Source organism: Octopus sinensis, linkage group LG4 (assembly GCF_006345805.1).
Source record: "Octopus sinensis linkage group LG4, ASM634580v1, whole genome shotgun sequence".
Lineage (NCBI taxonomy): Eukaryota > Metazoa > Mollusca > Cephalopoda > Octopoda > Octopodidae > Octopus > Octopus sinensis.
The window spans coordinates 128,133,868-128,152,281 of NC_043000.1; the positions used below are offsets into that span (position 1 = coordinate 128,133,868).

The 18,414-nt window shown below is 30.5% G+C and overlaps 1 protein-coding gene across 1 annotated transcript in view; it reads left to right on the forward strand.

The window, feature by feature from the left end:
• The window catches only part of LOC115210271 (nuclear RNA export factor 1), a 42,183-nt gene that overhangs the window by 21,573 nt on the left and 2,196 nt on the right, over positions 1–18,414 (forward strand). The window contains exons 9-20 of the mRNA XM_029778762.2: positions 318–387; positions 1,436–1,524; positions 3,423–3,530; positions 4,601–4,710; positions 10,912–10,948; positions 12,646–12,831; positions 14,537–14,580; positions 15,486–15,544; positions 15,644–15,759; positions 16,298–16,340; positions 16,858–16,927; positions 17,676–17,733. Coding sequence (XP_029634622.1) covers positions 318–387; positions 1,436–1,524; positions 3,423–3,530; positions 4,601–4,710; positions 10,912–10,948; positions 12,646–12,831; positions 14,537–14,580; positions 15,486–15,544; positions 15,644–15,759; positions 16,298–16,340; positions 16,858–16,927; positions 17,676–17,733 — 990 coding nt within the window. The remainder of the gene's footprint in view (positions 1–317; positions 388–1,435; positions 1,525–3,422; positions 3,531–4,600; positions 4,711–10,911; positions 10,949–12,645; positions 12,832–14,536; positions 14,581–15,485; positions 15,545–15,643; positions 15,760–16,297; positions 16,341–16,857; positions 16,928–17,675; positions 17,734–18,414) is intronic.

An 18,414-nucleotide genomic window follows, 5' to 3' on the forward strand; every position in this document is an offset into this window, starting at 1 on the left:
TGAACAATACTCGAGTTATAAATGCACAAACAGACAGACAAAACGAGATTTATATATTAGATTAAAGATATTATTTTCATTGTATAGCCTGCTACTTTAAAAGGAGATGCAAGTGCTACAAAGGCATTCATCGTTAGTATCCTCAAGGTTCTATTCACTATTTACAAAATAGTAGTCGATGCTTGAGAAGGCATACAAGTGTTTAAAAGGCAAAAAAAAAAATCCCCAATAAAATTTATCTGATGGATAAATAATGGTGGGTCTTATTAAACAGATAAAATTGATAATGATACACAATAAATTTTTTCTACTTTTAGCTTTGCCTGAGTGAACGCTATGATTCCTCTATCAAGATGCTTCGACTAAATAGCTTGTATCAAGATGAAAGTAAGTACCTTGTATAATCTTTTAACACTTGTTTCGTTGAATGAAATAAAAAACATTTTAATGGATGAATAATTAGTAAGAAATTTAACAGCAAGAATTTTTATTCTTACACATTCTGCAGTTTAATTTCTTTTAATTTTATTCTGTGTTTATATGTAATGGAAACTTGCATGCTCATGCATCAGGAATGAGAAAAATTTATTATTGACCATTATCATATGCTTCAGGCATGTGCTTAAGCCATTCAATTCTATTTCTTGAAAAGAATATATGATGTACTTTTTAAATAGAAGTCATCTTTTGTATTGGGTGAACACCTTGTGTCTGCAATATTGGAATTATAGATAACATATATCTCCTGTCTTGATACAATCATTATCACCATCATCATCCATTTTCCATACTAGCATGGGTTTGATGGTTTGACAAGATCTAGCAAGCTGCAGGGTTTCTTTGAACTCTAGCATTGGCATGGTTGCTATGGCTGGATGCATCACTATCACTAGTGAAGTTTACCAAGTGTGAAAGATAGAAAAGGACACCCCACCTTCATGGGGTAGTATTTGAGATGGGGAGAGGTCTTTATGCAATGTGAAAGACAAGCACAGGTATCTTGTAATAGTGGAGATATGTGGCTACCCCACATATACAGGGTTGGTGGGAATAGCTGGGAAGGAGGTGATGGGATGCCAGAGCAAACTCTTAAGGTGATGAGGTTTTGGTAATTGATTTACGATTTCTTGTAACAAAATTGAGGATATTTTCATGGAGTAGTTGATTAGTTTATTTCATTAGAGATTTTGGTTTTAGTGTTGAAAAACAAAAAATTGTGTTGAAGTCATCTGTAATAAAAATAGAAAATTCTTTCACTCACTGAAGAAAGTGAGTATTAAGTGACCAATTGTTTTGTGATAATAGTAAAACAAAAAGTACTTTTAGTAACTCCTTAAGTTTATGTACAAGGATTAAACATTGTTATTTTCATGGATTATCTTTTTTTCTTTTTATCTTATTAATCTCAACTTTCTTTCCTTTTCCAATATATTAGTGTTGAAAGGTACTGATTCGTTCATGGCTTTGAATCGACCACAAGTGATGACTAACGTTGTTACAATAATCAAAGAAAACATACCAGAGGTAAGAACTTATTTTATTTTCATTCCTCCATGTCTATTTAAAGCTGCTAGCTCTCCTGAAGTTTCTATCTACAACAAAATCTCAGAATCCTTAATTTCTTTTTTATTTGCTACATTTTCAACTTCAGATTTAAAGTGTCATTAACCCTCAGAACCCCAGCAGCCACTATTCCGGCTGCTAGTTGCAGATGTAAATACTCCAGCGGCCACTTTACTGGGTAATGTTTACAAATACCCCAGCAGTCACTATTCTGGCCGCTAGCTATAGATACAAATACAAATTCCAGCCACTAGCCACAGATACAAATACCCCAGTGGCCGCTTAACCGGCCAGTATTTTCAGCATTGGAAAACTAGACAGTAACTGCTGGTTTGATTGGCACCACAGGCACCAGTATTGGTGATAAAAAGAAAAAAAAGTGGTATGGATAATGTTGCCCTCAGTTTGGCATTTTATTTCAATATGAGAAACAGAAAACACATTTTAGTGACGCTAATGATGATGATGAAACAATATTAGGTGAGGAATCATTTTTTTGGCTCTTTTACCCAAGGAAGCTGGGGTGAGGATGCTGAGAACAACAGGTATCTGGGGTTCAAAGGGTTAATGTGAGGATTTTCAAGGAACATTATTTACAATGAAATCTGTATTAGTTCATGTGTCATTTGTGAATATTGTGGTGCTATCTCATAATTATTGGTTGGGAAAAAGTTGAAGAGATTATTTTTTATAGCTTACTATGGTAGGAATATTTCATGTGCTTGTTTGTAGCTGCCCTGACCCAGGCTGGGCAGCATAATTGACCTCCACATCTGAACTGATGTAAAATCCTTTTACTTAAAAAAAAAAAAAAGTGGTGTAGATGTTTGGTTACACTGATATGAAGAAATGTTTTCAGACTTTTACTTGCATGAAAATGGGCATGTGTGAATATCAGTTACTTGATTGAACAGATTAGTTTAGTAAATGGATATGTCATTTGTAAGGTCAGTATGTTATTGTAATGTATTGGTTTTTAACAAGCATTTGTTTTGCATAGTTGTGGTTTGTTGTTGCAGTTCCTTAGCAATGATATCTGTGGTGGTTAATAGAGAGCCATATGAATAGTTTGACTTCCATAACCTTGACATACTCACTCATTTATGTATGATACTAGCATGGGTTAACCGGTTTGTTAGGTAGCAAGCCAGAGGATTGTGCAAAGCTCCAATGTCAGCTTTGGCATGATTTGTACAGCTGGATGCCATTCCTAGTGCCAACCACTTTACATGTGTTTTTCCATGGCACCTGTAAAGTAGTTAGTGTTAGGAAAGGTATCCAGCTGTAGAAACTGCACCAAAGCTGACATGGAGCATTATGCAGCCCCGTGACTTACCAGATTCTTGTCTAATTGTCCAACTCATGCTGGTATTGGAAAGTAGACATTAAATGATGATAATGATGGCCTGCATCCCAGAGGTTACCAAGTAGCTCAAAAGACGTGACTCCCTCATCTGAAGTGGGAAGTCGTAGTGCAGGAACTGGTTTTGTGCCAGTTGATGGTGGCAGGACAGAAATGGGTATCTTGCAGTAAAGGAGATACCTGGTTACCTCATTTGGAAAAGAGGGAGAGGGAGTGGTGGTGGTGAAGATGTGTCGATGCAGAGGATTAGACAGAGTGAATGGGTAGGTAAGTTTGTGAGTGTTAAAGGAGAGTGGCAGATAGAGGTGAATACAAGGGCTTCATTTTGAACTGTTTGAAAAAGTTTTTCGTTTTCTCTACAAATATAACTGGTTTCCTCAAACAGTTTTACTTTGATTGTTAGTTTTTTTTTAAAAGTCTTGTTTACTGAAATTAAACTTGCGTGTGTATATATGTAATAAATATTTACTTATTTACATTATTTGTATATTTGCAGTTGGTATCTCTTGATATTAGTTGTAACAAATTGGTGACTTTGGAATATTTATCTCCACTAGTTTCCTACACTCCTCATTTGAAAAACTTGAATCTTGGTAAAAATACGGTAGGTTACCCTAAAATTTTGTTGCTTAATGAAATGCATTGTAATTAAAAAAAAAAATCTGTGAAAGCTGGATTAGCAGAATTGTGTTGGCAAAATGCTTTGTATTTGTTTTAGCATTTTATGACTTCCACAAACATATTCTACTGTATCTTTAAGTTGAGCAAAGCATTGCATATGTTAGTTAGTTAGTTAATTTTTTGGTTCAAAAAGCAAAAAGCAAGGCCATGTAGGGGGACATGGAGTTATGTACAGGGTGGTGTTCATGTAAAGAGTTCAGGCCACTTGAGGTCAAGGGAGACTTTGAACCGAGCGGTTGTTGGCATCTTCACCATCTCGTCTGGCAGCTTATTCCACGGATCCGCAACCCGGACGGAGAAAGCCCCTCTCCTTTGATTGAGATGAAATCGTTGCAGATAGAGCTTTACGGAATGACCCCGCAGCCAACGCACTGGAGCAGGAGTGAAGAACAGCTCTTTCGAGAGGTTAAACAGAAATTATGTGGAAGCTTATTTAGAACTGTTGCCATTGTAGTGTGGTAGACTTAATCTGCCATTTTGTGTAACAACACCACCACTACCACCACCATTTGGTGCTCTTTGGATGACTTTAGCATAATCCGCACTATTGAAGCATTCAGGTCAGTTGTCCATTCTAGAAAGGCAAAGATCAGTTTTGTCTTTCATGCTTCAGGAGTTGTAAAGTCCCAATTAAGCTCTAGGGTCAATGCTATCGACTAACGAATGCCTTCTCTCCACTGTTGCTAACATTGTCTAAATTAGAAATGATTATTTCATTTTTATCAAAAACTGTTGCGGTATGATTTATGTTTAAAATAAAAATTATAACAGTTAAACTTTGATTTGTTTCAACATTTAATTTGCTGATTTCTTACAAACATTTCTTACATCAGGATGATTTTGTTTACTTTTTGATGAATTCTTTTTCTTGTTAATTGTTCAACCGTGTTATATTAAGTTAATGAATGTGATAGCTTTTACTGCCATAGAAGCTACTTTACTCTTTAACTCTTTATTATCACTTATCTTGTCTTTTTTAACTTATTGTCTTAGCTAAAGTCTATTGAAGAATTAGAGAAGATTAAAGACTGGAAACTCGATGAATTGATCCTCGAAGGCAATGAATTGTGTAATAGATTTAAAGACCATTCAGTTTATGTCAGGTAATGTAAAGGATGAGTTGTCTTTTGTATCACCAGTTTTTCCAGCTGTGTTTGCTTTTCTCATGCTGCACACAGAAAAAGGGTTTAAAATCAGAGCTGTTTAAACTTATCTCTTGACCAGTAATTTTTTTCGGTATGAAGGTAGGAGTAATGGATAAATAATTTGCCAGATTTTTTTTTTTTTTGGTAAATTTATTTTTTTAAAGATTTCATGGTTCCTTGAAGTGTAGTTACATTTACATCCTATAATTTATATTTTCTTTATTAAATAATCTATTTTAATAGTAAACAGTAATTTCCATCATTAATTATATATTTAAAGTATTGGAATCTATTTTAAGTTGATCAGTTTCTCTTGTGTTTAGTAAACCTGAGCATACATAGTTGAAGACTTGTTTTTAAAACAATTTTAAGTTATGTGAGTCCCAAAGAGGACCACTGAAGATTTTAGTGTTGTGTAGTGTGGGACAGGGTGCACATCCAACCCCTTCTCTCTACTAGCAGAAAGAGTTGACATAAGCACTGTAAATGACAAATTACAAACTGTAGTTTTTAGTGTCAAGTGGTTGTCTGCCTATTTACAGAACCAGACCATTTGACTCTAAACATGGCACAGTACTGAGTCAGGATACAGAATATTCAGCTACTTGCCTGGAACTTTATTGATCTGGATCTTCATGCTGTCTTATTTAAAACCCATGTTTGACAGTATACATACCATGAAATACTTGAATTGCCCTCCTTTCCCACAGTTACTTGCAATAACCTCTTTAACTGGGTTATGTTTAATTAAACTTGAAATATTAATGCAATAGAATAAAAACTACTTTATTGAGCATATGAATATTTTCAAATTCAATTGAAAAAGGAATCAAAATGAAATGGTTGAAATTCACCATATGAATGCTACATCACATTTATGTAGATTACATAGATTTTTCTTTCCTACTGTGTATACTTAATTCTATCTCAGTGCAGATGCCCTTGGTGCACAATCCTAGTGTGTGTTTGAGTGTGAATAGAAGTAAACATACCTTATAAATGTTGTTGAACAACATGAAAGTATTTTTTGGGGAACTCTGCTGAAACTGTCCCTCTAGGCTACACACAGATACCAGTGTAAAATGTTTGAGGCTTCAGGTGACATGGGTCAGCTAGAAATAAATTCTGCCACAAATATAATATCTCCTTTGTTCAGTGCTCATGCAATTACACATCCACTCCCATATGTGTAAGGCTTTGGCTTGAAATATCTTTTGTACGAACGTTTCTTTTCATTTAATGTATTTAATTATTTTCACCTTTTCTTTTTAGATATTTTTTCTAAGGATTACCACCAAGTTACATCTGAATTTTTTTCAAGCAGTATTTGAAGTGTAAAGCATACAAAATTGGGAACTTAACTATTATTTTTGCTTTGTTAAAGAACATTTAAAATAGAGAAGTATAAAAATACAGTGGGATTGCTACTCATATATATTATTAATGCAGTCTGTTAGTGATAACTACAGCTTGTAGATGAAAAAAAATGACACTTCAGTATTCTTGTAAATGTTACTGACGTCACTAAACAGACATGCATACCTATATGTACACTTAATGCTTACACACATAAGTACATTCATGCATACACATACTCAAACATATAATATACTTGTACACCATGTTATTAAAAGAAACTGACAATGCATATTAAATATCAACTTCTTACAACAGGCAGGATCAGGGTCATAGTCTTTCTGTTCTGGGTCTGGGGTTCACATGGAAAGTATTTATGAAACAAAATTGCTATATATTAAGCTTGTTGCTACAGGAATGCCCCATTTTTAAAATAGTGATTAGTACTTGTGTGTTTATATATATATATGCACACATGCACAGCAATTGTTATAGATGTACGTGGGTCTGCATATATCAATAGTTATGTCTATTTGTGTTAGATTAAGCATTAGCAAGTAATCACATAGAAAATCTACAATTATTAATTAATTTTAAAAAGATTTTTTTTTTACCTTTAATATATATACATACATACATACGTGTGTGTGTGTTTATAATTTTGTGATTCTTATGTTTTGTTTTTTTTTATGTCATTTATTTTCTTCAAACTCGACATGATTAAAATTGCTAAATGTTTTTGCATAGATTTTTGCCAGTATTTAAAAAAATTTCATTTGAATGAATGGATGATTTTTTTTCCAATAATCAATTTCTAAGAAGTGATTTGAAATTCCTGTTTTACAGTGGCCATCTCTATACACAAAAGAAAATTCCAATTTTCTGTTGAGTTTTATGAGTCAACTAATGACTGAATGTGATAAGAATTTCTTTAAATGCAAGCTTTTTCAATTAAAACAAATACATCTCTCTCTCTCTCACACATTCTCTTTTAGACTTCTTTAGTAGTTTAATGTGAAAATAATAGTTTTCATTGCTAGAGGTTGATGGAGAGGCCGAAACTATGAGTACTAAATTTAAAGCTTTCCAGTATTTAATCCCTCTACATTCTGAGCTTAAACATTATCAGAGTTAATTTTGCTGTTTTTATTGAAGCAATTCTAGTTATATACTAGGATTGATTCAATTATTCAGACAAATCCTCTATGGTTAGTTTTCTTGCTACCAATGTTAAGAAATTTTTATTTTATATATGTATTTTGATTTTGTTTAAAAAATTTCTTTTTCTCCACAAAGTTTTTATAATGAGGTACAAATACGAGTGGAAAGACATACTTCTTGGAGTTGAATGATTATTACAATTAAGCTCTATATCACTCTCAGCTGTTGATGGTTGAGTGATTGGCAGTTATAAGAAAATCAGCTAGTGGTAAAAAACTTGCTTACACAATTTACCAAAAGAAAAAAAAAAAAAATGAATCGAATCATAATAATGTTGAGTGATTGGAAAGACAACAATTGGTAAAATTTGCTTCTTCAGTATGTCAAAAGAAAAATTTTATCTTAATAAAGATAAAAAGAATAACATTTTACAAAATGTTCTTTCAGTATTTTTATCCAAAGCTTTTTTTATGGAAACCAGAAGTAATCTTTTATCCTTAGCTGATTTCTGTTTAGCAGCGAAATTTAACTTTGGATAAAAGCATTAAATAAATACAGTGGATTGGTTGATACTTTAAAATATATATATATATATATATATTTAAAAAATTTATCTTTCTAGATCAAAAGCTAAGCATTATTCAGCTTGGTTGTTATGAAAATGTTACTGTTTAAAAAGCTTTCATTCTTATTTGAATTGGAATGGCATATAGGATTGTTTATGCCAGTTTTGGATAAACTCATTATAAAATAAATAGGGAAGGGGATAAAACTAAAACACTATTCTTATGTAAAGAGTGCAAGGAATTATTGCACATTTTAATTTCATATAAAAAGTTATAAATCTCCTTATATCAAACTGAATTCAAAATGATAAGTAAAATGAAATTCATTTAGTTAAGCTTATTGTTATTTTTTTTTTTTTACTCCAAATCTTTTATTTTGATCTTGGGCTGAAACTTCCTAAAAGTAAATTGAATTGAAACTTTATAAGAATGTCTTAAAATAATTCCTGACAATTAAAAATTAAGCTGTTTCTTTTAATTTTTCAAATGATGATATATTAATTTTTTTCTATTAATGAAAATCGTCAGTTATATTTTGGTATTACATTTAATATTTTATATTCAAAACACCCAAAGTGTTTATTGTTAGTACAGAAATAATCTTATGTTAATGGAATGATGCTACAAACCATCATAATGCTTTAACCCTTTAGCATTCAGATTATTCTTTTAATTCTTATTTATTCGCATTGTTTTGAATTAATCATTCAAAATCTTGTAGCTTCAAGATTTTTATAAGTTTATTTTTAAAATGACATTGCATGGTATGTATGAGAGGCCAGATCTGGTCTATAAATATAGAACAAGTAGAATATTTTGGCCGAATGTAGCCAGTTTAAATGCTAAAAGGTTAAACATAATCCATATAATTCAGACTGATTTTTTTTTTTTTTTCCTAAATTACTATAAACTTGTAAAATTTTTATTCTTCACAAATTAATATCTCCTCTCTATCCACCTCTTTTGGCAAACATAGTCTGGTAGAATAGCTTTTATAAGTGTTCTTCCAGATTGTGTTTGCAAGTTAGCACTGCTTTACTGTTATGTACTTAAACAAAAAGCGTTTTAAGATTGTTGTTTGTAATCTACTGCTAGCATTTTTTTAATGGCACAGAAGCTTTTTTTTTTTAAGCTGGCAAAAACCAATTCCTTAATTTTTTTTATTTCATATAGTTTTATTTTCTTTTTGTATTGATTTGTTTGCCAAACTTAAAATCTTTTCAATGATCACAAAAATGGACTTCAGTAAGGAAATACATGGGGGGGGAAAAAAATTAAAAGAAAGAAATATTTTAAAAGAAAACAAAACAAAAAAAAACTGAAAAATATAAATAAAAAAAACCCAAAAGGTGCTAAAAAAGAAAAAAAAACAAAATGCTAAAGAAGAAAATGGAAAATATTTAAAAAATGCTGACGTGAAAAAGAAAAATATAATGTAAAAACTCTGTTCCTGTTATTTTCTATTTATATTTGTGATCAGAAAAGTTCTTGCTTTCTTTATAAGCTCATTTTAATCTACTTTGAATTTAGATGGTATTAATGATTGGTATCATACAATACCAATTTACTGAAATTCCATGGAAAAATTAGAGCATTTTTATGAAATTTGTATTTGCCAGAAATAGAAGTTTATTTCAATTTTTTTTTTTTTAATTGATGATTTTTAAATATTTTTTGCAACCATTGTATCTTTTTATTTTTAACTTCATTACCATGATTTTGTTTGAAAAGGAGCCATTTCCAAGTCAGCGGGATTAATTATATTACAGGAAGAACAACTAAACTTCAGATTTAATCAAGAACTGAATAAAATGGAAGTTTTATGATTTTGGAACTTTTACTTTGAATTTGCAAAAAGAAAGGGGGGGGGGAGAAAAAAAAAAGACTCAAAACTCTTATACAATATTTCAATTATCCTCAAAAACTATCTGCTCTGTATTTTGGAAAAAAAAAAGAAAATATTACTACTTTGGTTTTTTTGGATTTGACATCATCAGTGTGGAAAGATGGAAATTTCTTGCTGCAGTGTTATTTAAAGACATTTATAATATATGTATATTATATATATATATACACACATATATATTAATTATATGTATATACATAAAGCAATATCTGAAAGGAAGATCTTGGTATAGCAGAACTGAAGAGAAAGAATTGTTCAGAGAATCAAAGTTTTCAACTCAGAATATCTATGAATCGACAAAACTCCCAATTTTCACTACTGGAAGATATTGATGATATTATACAGAATCAGGAGAGAAAGCTGTGAAGCTGTTGGTTGCACTTGGTCTTTTCACTTTTCACTATCAAGCTTTCAGTTACTGTACTGTCACCGATGACGGGTCAGCTTTTCCAGAAGAGAAAACGACCTATACCAGGGACAGAAACTTGTAACTGAGCTAGAGAGGGACCCAGCTTTTCACTCCTTTCCAACATATTTTTTTTCTCCATTAAATTGGTGGAAATGAAAAAGGAACTTTGAAAAAGAAACTTCTAAAAATAACACTGGAATCAAGCAGACGAAGATTTTTTATTTATTTATCCTTGATTTTATCTTTAAGTGAAGTGAAAATGTATTTATATTTATTTAAATTTTTTTAAAACCATTTCTATTTCATAATTTTTCTTTCATATGTGTGTTTGTGTATGGGTGTGTGTATGTGGGTGTTGTTTGTAAATAATTATATTATTTGCTTCTGTGCCAATTTTGAATTTTTTTTTCCTCTTCATTTCTTTGTAATAACAGAGTAGGAAAATTTTTCTATTCTGTAATAAATCATACCTATTCTTAGATTTGCATTAGATATCTGTTCTAATTGACTGAGCACAATGTATTCAAATTTGTCCCAGCCTCTGGATTTAGTTTTAAATGTTAAAAAGAATTCTCCTTCAATCACTTCCTTGATATTGATTATATTTGTTGCAAATCTCGGAAATTAATTATATCACACATTTACTCCACACCAATTTTAATCATGTTTCTTGAGTTTTTATTTTTCTTTATTCTTTTTAACATGATGATGATTTTCATTGAAACCTTTCAAATGTTTTATCAATTTACTTTTACCTTCAGAACTGTAAGAAAGAAATTCCCAAAAGTTTTAAAATTGGTAAGCTTTTAGAATTTATCTTAATTTTAAGTGAAAGAGCTCTTTTGATATGTATGAATCAAGACAATTTTACGTATGTATCTACTAAACAGAACTTCATTAACTGATCCTATGCAAGCATAATATTTTATGAGAGTTGTTTGAGTTAGTCTTTTTGTTAGCGATAATTATTTCCAAGTACTTTCTTACAATACTTTGTCTTCAGAACATATTAAATAATACTTTGGTAACTTTTCTTTTAAAATACTACTTCTTAATGTGGCCAACTTGCACTTCAGTATTTGCTTAAATTTTAATACTCAGATCAGTGATAGTTTCTCCTTAGATCTCCATCCATTATCTGTTGAAATAAAGTAAATGTCCATGTTCGTTTTTACTGTCTATATAAAATTGCTAATTGGGTTTCATGTTGAGCTTCTAAATGTTGCATGTGAGATGCAGAAATTGATACAATCTGGTTGGTCTTGTCTAATTTATTTGAGTTGCATTGCCAGGTAAATTTTAACGTGTACTTTTAACTGAAGAAATTAAGTAACTTTCTCTATGCGAAGCCTTGTTGCAGTTTATTTAGATTTTATACAATTCTGTGTGTAATAATCAAATGTAGACATAAACAATATCTTGGTAGACAAATATTAAAAACGAAAGATCAATCCAATACTGGGATTTTATCAGTATCTGCATACCCCACGCTCTCTTTAACTGATCACAGCAACACTACTTATAAACCTTCTATTAAGGACTGCAGTAATTCCGATTAACCAATTTGTATACTTAACACTTTATTGATAGCTTGTTCAATCAGTGAACAGCCAATATGTTTACAGTATTTTGTTTCAATGCTCTACAGTACTACATAGTGAATGTATAGGTTTTAGCCAACACTATGTAGTCAATGATGTATGGACAATTGAAACAAAGAATTGTTAATATATCAGTAACTTATTAATTGAACTATGCAGATTGGTCTAGTAATAGTGATACATTCATAAGCAGTAGACAGTTGAAGAGGATCTCAATTGCTAGGGGAGTCACCACATGTTCAGCTGATCTCTATATAGTACATTATAGCATTGAAACAAAACTTAATGCATCGGTACTATGTTAATCTATAACATTGCTAAGCATCACTTTCAGTTGTGGTCACTAGTGTTAGATGTTTTTTCCATCACAATGTATTTTACTGAAGCTTATTTATTGAGTTGACATTACGTTTCTGAGAGAGTTGTCATTAAATGGGATTATCTGTTTATGACTGCTCCCAGAATTGGTTCACTGTGAGTGCATTGTAACATATCTATTATATCCAACCAAAATGGAAATAGTGATTAGTTGTGGCTTCATCTTGGTTGTTATTGTCAGTGTTTTAGTTAATGTACTTTCTTTGTAATCCATGGGGTTTGATTGTTCTTAATCCATTGTCCATATCGAGAATATTCTCTTAGTTATTCTTCTATTTGTTACACTGCTGTTTGATGTACTTCAGTTTTTATCTCTGATTTATACAGTTAGAGATATATGAAAGCTTAATGTATGAGAAACTAACTCAAAGGTAGTTGAAAAGAATGAGTATATTCAGGAATGGTGATGAAGTTAACGAATGAGATTTTATCCAAATTGTCAGAACTACTATGGAAGGAAATTTTAATTTAGCATTGTGGGTAAGTTAAATTAATGACATTGAAATCTCATTGTAGGACTGCCAAGATCTTCCACCACCAATTGTCTTCGACTTGGAATCTGATATTGACCTACCACCTTCAAAAGATAATTACTTCATGAATGCTGATGTTCAAAATTTACTGGTTAAATTTTTAAAGCAATATTATTTAATATATGACTCAGATAACAGACAAGCATTAGTTGATGCTTATCATGATCAGGTAAATATTTTCAATATTTGTACATTGCTCTTAACTATATCTTTACTTTTGACATAATGAACCAAATTGAGGGGAAAATATGTTCTGTTACAAAAATTAAGTCTATTTTTACTGAAAGAAAATTTCAGACAAATGATTAGTTTAAAATAAGGCATAGCCTAATAATTCAGGTGTTATGTTTTCAAGCTAATTTTGTAACCAGAATAGCATTGAGTTCTTGGGCAAGATATTTTTGAAGAACTCAATTTCTCTCTCTCTCTCTCTCTCACACCAAAATATCAGGTTACTCTCTTATGAATGACTTGATTCATGCAAATATCTGTTTTACTTCACTTGTGTATATTCATGGATAATAAATGCAAAATCATTCTTAAACATTTGTATTGTAATCTATAGTGTATAATTATTGGAATTTCAAATATAAAATGAAGTATAAATATATTGCAAAATCTTAATTTCATAATGAAAGGATTAGTGAGTTTTGAATTAGATTTTCAATTCAGATGTAATTCAGTTTGAATTGAAAGTCTTTCAATTCAAATTTCTTTTTTTCTGAAATGATTTGAAAGGAAAATTATATTTATATAAAGTGTGTTCAAATGAAAATTACGGTGAAAAGTTGTGTGAAGTTATAGAAATTAGTTGAAGTGAAGAGATGAATGAAGCTACAAACATTACTTGATTATTCTCTTGTTCTGAAGGCCAGGTAGTCCAGAAATTTCAAATTCTATTTTCTATTTCAAAATAAGACCAAGATTTCCACTGATAAGAGGAATCTAGAATTTGAAATCATTTATATTGTAAATGTTTCTTTAAAAAAAAAACCTTTTTCATTCAACTGTTTCATTGTAGGAGATGTACTTGCATAGTGAGTGACTTGATCTGAGATCGTGTGCTGGAACGAAAACAATTGCAGTGTGGAAGGTGTTTATAAGCCATTTAAGAAACACACAAAACCGTTAGATTCACTTCAACATTTAAATTTAATTTGTCAAAATATTTTTGTCACTTTGAGACCGCGACCTGTTCACTGACAAAGCTTCGTGCTGCATCTCAGCTTTGTCAGTGAACAGGTCGCGGTCTCAAAGTGACAAAAATATTTTGACAAATTAAATTTAAATGTTGAAGTGAATCTAACGGTTTTGTGTGTTTCTTAAATGACTTATAAACACCTTCCACGCTGCAATTGTTTATTCTATTATATTAAATTTCTAAATATCTCAGAGAGATATAAGCAGTGGTGGAACGATAGAGCAGTTGTTTACTGTCAACTTAATGTGACAGTCCCATAGAGGGAATCACACCACTGCTATTTAGCCCTAGGAAGCATCAACGCTTCTTTTGAAATACATTATCTTTGTTTCATTTAATTTTGAAACCATGAAGAATTTAGTAAAATAACTTTGTCCCTAATAAGCTGGTATTTGGAACAATTTACCATTTGAAGTAATTTAGATCACTTTAAAACAGGCAGTTTGTATCAAAAGGTGATCTCAAGCAGGTTGGTGTCAAGCTCTATTACATAGCAATCTGTTAGGATCTTTTTATGAACACTCAAATCTTGATTTCTTACTTCCTTGAACTGTTAGAATTATTAAATAGCCAGTAATTTCTCTCTTTTTTTTTTTTGATGTCCTGTAAAATTTTTAATAAATGTCTTTTTACTTGTATTCATCTGAGATCATTAACTTCCATTTCTTTACAGGCTATATTCTCATTTGCATGTATCTTCAACCGTGCACTTGGCAAGTATGTACATTTTGTTCCTTTTATTAGTAGTTGTGCACATAAATCATTTCTTTGTACATTTTTTTCAGTACTACCTTGCGTGTGATCTACAATTTAAAGGGAGATTACTTTTTAGTTTACTTTTCAATTTCTAAATTATTTTAATACTTTTGTACATACTGAGCATTGTAAACGTATTTTTTCAAAATTCTTACTATTTTAATAACAATAAAACTGTTTCATTTATGTCTTAGTGAAGAATATTAAGAAATCAAGAATAAACAATATAATAATTAAAATAAGTTCATAGATTACACAAGTTTGGCAGCCGTGTTCATTACTCCACCGCACTCATGACTTAGTGCAACATTTTCTTCTTCAACTAAAAGTTATTTTTGCATAAAAATGCAACTGCCTTTGTCTCATCGCTGATCACATTGTAAAAGTCTTTAGCCAACAACTTAAGGGTTTTTAGAAATTGGAAAGTAAACTAAAAAGTAACCAGAAGTAATTTTCCTTTAAATTTTAGATCACACGCCAAAGTAGCACCTTTATTTAACATGATAATGGTTGTATTAGTTTGTAAAAACTGCAGTGTTGACCATATGGCACATTGGTCAAAACCAATGACTTGGTCATTTACTTGTACTTATATATTATTCCATAAGGTTACTAAGACTAACTTCAATGTTGTCAATATAATACTAACTGGGCACTTAACAATGAATGGTTGGAATTAGTTGCTTCTGAAAGTTTTTGTACTAGAGTTCCAGTTTTATAAGATTTCTTTGTAAATCTGTTCTTTTTAGATGATGTGTTCTGTAGGAATTAATTTTTCTGGCAATAATTTACCTTCACCAATACTCTACCATGTTCCCTGTTAAAAGTGCATCTATCATATTTGTGACTTCTCTGATTTCTTTCAGGCAGCCTTCATTGAATGAATACATCAGTGAAAGTAGGAATCTACTCAAATTAAATGCTGGTAAGTTCTGAATCTCAGTTACTTTATTAGATTTTAGAGAATTGTTTTCCTTCTGTTATTTATTATTGATCTAATATTTGTAATCTGTTTTGATTACAGGTCGACGCGATAAACACTTAAAGGTTGGACGGGTTAATGTTGTTTCACAGCTTCGGTTATTGCCAGGAACACAACATGACCTTAATTCATTTCACATTGATGTTCAACACCTATCGGTAAGAATCACCATTTGTTGACTAATCTGTGTAAAAGATGTGTTTATATAAATATCAGTCTATACTAACTTCATTTTCTTCATTACTTTTAATATAACGGTAAGTGCAAAAAAAAAAAAATCAAAGCAAAACATTTTAACTGTCATGACTTATTTCTGTTTAATCCTTTAGCATTTAGATTATTCTTTCAAATGTAATGTTTATTTATTCACATTCCTTTGAATTAATTTGAGCATTATCTTTTAGCTTCAGGATTTCGATGATGTAATATTTTATTTTTAGAATGACCTTGTAGGGCAGGTGTGAGAGGCCCTATCTGGCAACTTTGAACATAAAAGAGGTAGAATAGTTTTGCCAGATATGGCCAGTTTAAATGCTAAAGTGTTAATTATTCAAATTATAAATCAATAATGATCAACATTCCTAATACATACTTATCTACAATTAAATAGTATTCCTTAATTTTTTTTTCTAATGGCATTTTACTTTTTTCTTAATTCCGTATCTAATCAATTTAAATTTTTTCCTTTTCTTTCAGAGAACATTGCTTATTTTCAGTGTTTTTGGAATTTTTAAAGAAAGTAAGTAATTTATTATTGCTCGTTTGATAAAGAAAATACTTAAAATTCCATATTCTTGGTTAGTTTACTTTTTGCTTTGAAATTAGTAAGCTTCACATACTGTCATAATTTAGGAGGGTCAGTATATCAGAAAAATATCCAGATCAATTTTTTAGCTGCAAAAGTCTATAAACTACATTCTCTTCATGTAATATCTAAAATTTTTATTATATAAACAAAAATTGATAGAGGAAATTTTATTAATTGCTTTTATGTACCCATATTGAGAGGTCTTTTCAAGGTAAATAATGCAGAATTTGGCATTCTAACAAAACATCCATGTTAAGTTGGATATAAGGATTACTTTTTGGTTATAATTATCATTTTTTAAGTGTATGAGAAATTTTGCATAGAGTTAGGCATTTAGTATGAATTAAAAATTTTTTTATATTTAGGCTCATTTTATGTGCTGCTATAATGTAATATTATTTAGTGATTTTGCATTAACCTAATACACACATTGTTTTATGTTTTACAGCTGAATCAAAAGGGGAACCTCCAATTCGTACATTTAGTCGAATGTTTATTACAACCCCACAGCAGGATGGGTAAGTCTAACCTTCATTCAGACAATATATCAGATTTTTAACACTCATCTTAGCTAGTTATTAATTAATTAATTTGAAAATATTCTTATAAACCTATACTGCAAAATATTTCTTAAAATCTAACCTAACTTTTTGCTTTCCAAATGATTAGTTGATTCCACATAGCTAAAAGAATTAGTCGCTTTTGCCATGAGATACTTGCTTATATATATATATATATATATATATAGATACATACACATGAACTTAGAGATTTGAGAATCATAGAATTTGTTTTTTCTCAGGAAAAAGATTATTGGAAGTTTTCTATTGGTGTGCTGGGAAAAAAAACTAGCAAATAGCTTGTACAATTAAACGTAATATAATTTACCTTCTAATAGCCTCATTTTGCAACTATATTGGATGTTTCCAAATGTAATTGCAGTCTTCAAGCAAAGTTCTTGTTAGATATTTTACAGTAGAAATTTGATTTGAAACTGGTTTCAAATGGTTTTAACCACATGTTGATTCATAAACCCTTTTGATATGGACCTGCCTGAGACCCCCTCCCCCACTTCTTTAATATCTTTGTTTCAAAATATTGTAAATTAAGACTAAACCCAGTGAAATTTCATGTTAATTTAATATTCCAGTTACCAACTCAGTAAGTTATATATTCAGGCATTTGTTGCTTGTATATATATATATATATATATATATATATATGTACACACATATTTATTTGTTATTTGTATTTATATAATTTCAGTATTGTCATAGTGAATGACATGTTGACAATATCTAATGCCACTTCTGAACAGATACAGGTAATCATGCTATTTTCATGTCATTTATTTATTGATATATGTAAGAATGGATTGTTTTTTTTTTCTGTTTAGAAACTTATTTCAGTGTTATATTAGGATTATATTATGTAAATATTAAATAAAAAATATAAAGATAAATTTAATTATGTAGCTTCATCACCCATCATCATATTTATGAGGGAAAATACCCAAATTTTGTACAGGTGTAAGTTCACATAATTTGAAAATATAAAAATAAAATGAAAAATATGTTCGAAAACAGCTGAATTATGAGAATAATGCTGGCCTGTATGCAATTAATAATTTAATTAGTGAAATCACATTTATGTAGTAATAATTTACATTGATATTAGGACCAACACAATTATAATCTTCATCAAAACACATTAACATCATCATAATTGATAAAGATGATGATAGCTGTGGTCTAGTACAGTATGTAAAAATAGAACTTGAACACCTCACTCTACCTCTGTCAGTGTTGTGTGTGTCTGGTCAAGAGGCGGTCATGACATGAAAACGCCATCTGCTGCCATTGGCAGTGGCAGGGAGTTGCAGGAAAGGGTATGGGGTGGTGAATATGGGTAGGAAAATCTGGTTGATTTTGATAATGAATGGCTTAGTGTGAAAAAAATGAGGGTTTCTTTATTACATGGAAATTTTAGCATCATATCTGGCTTA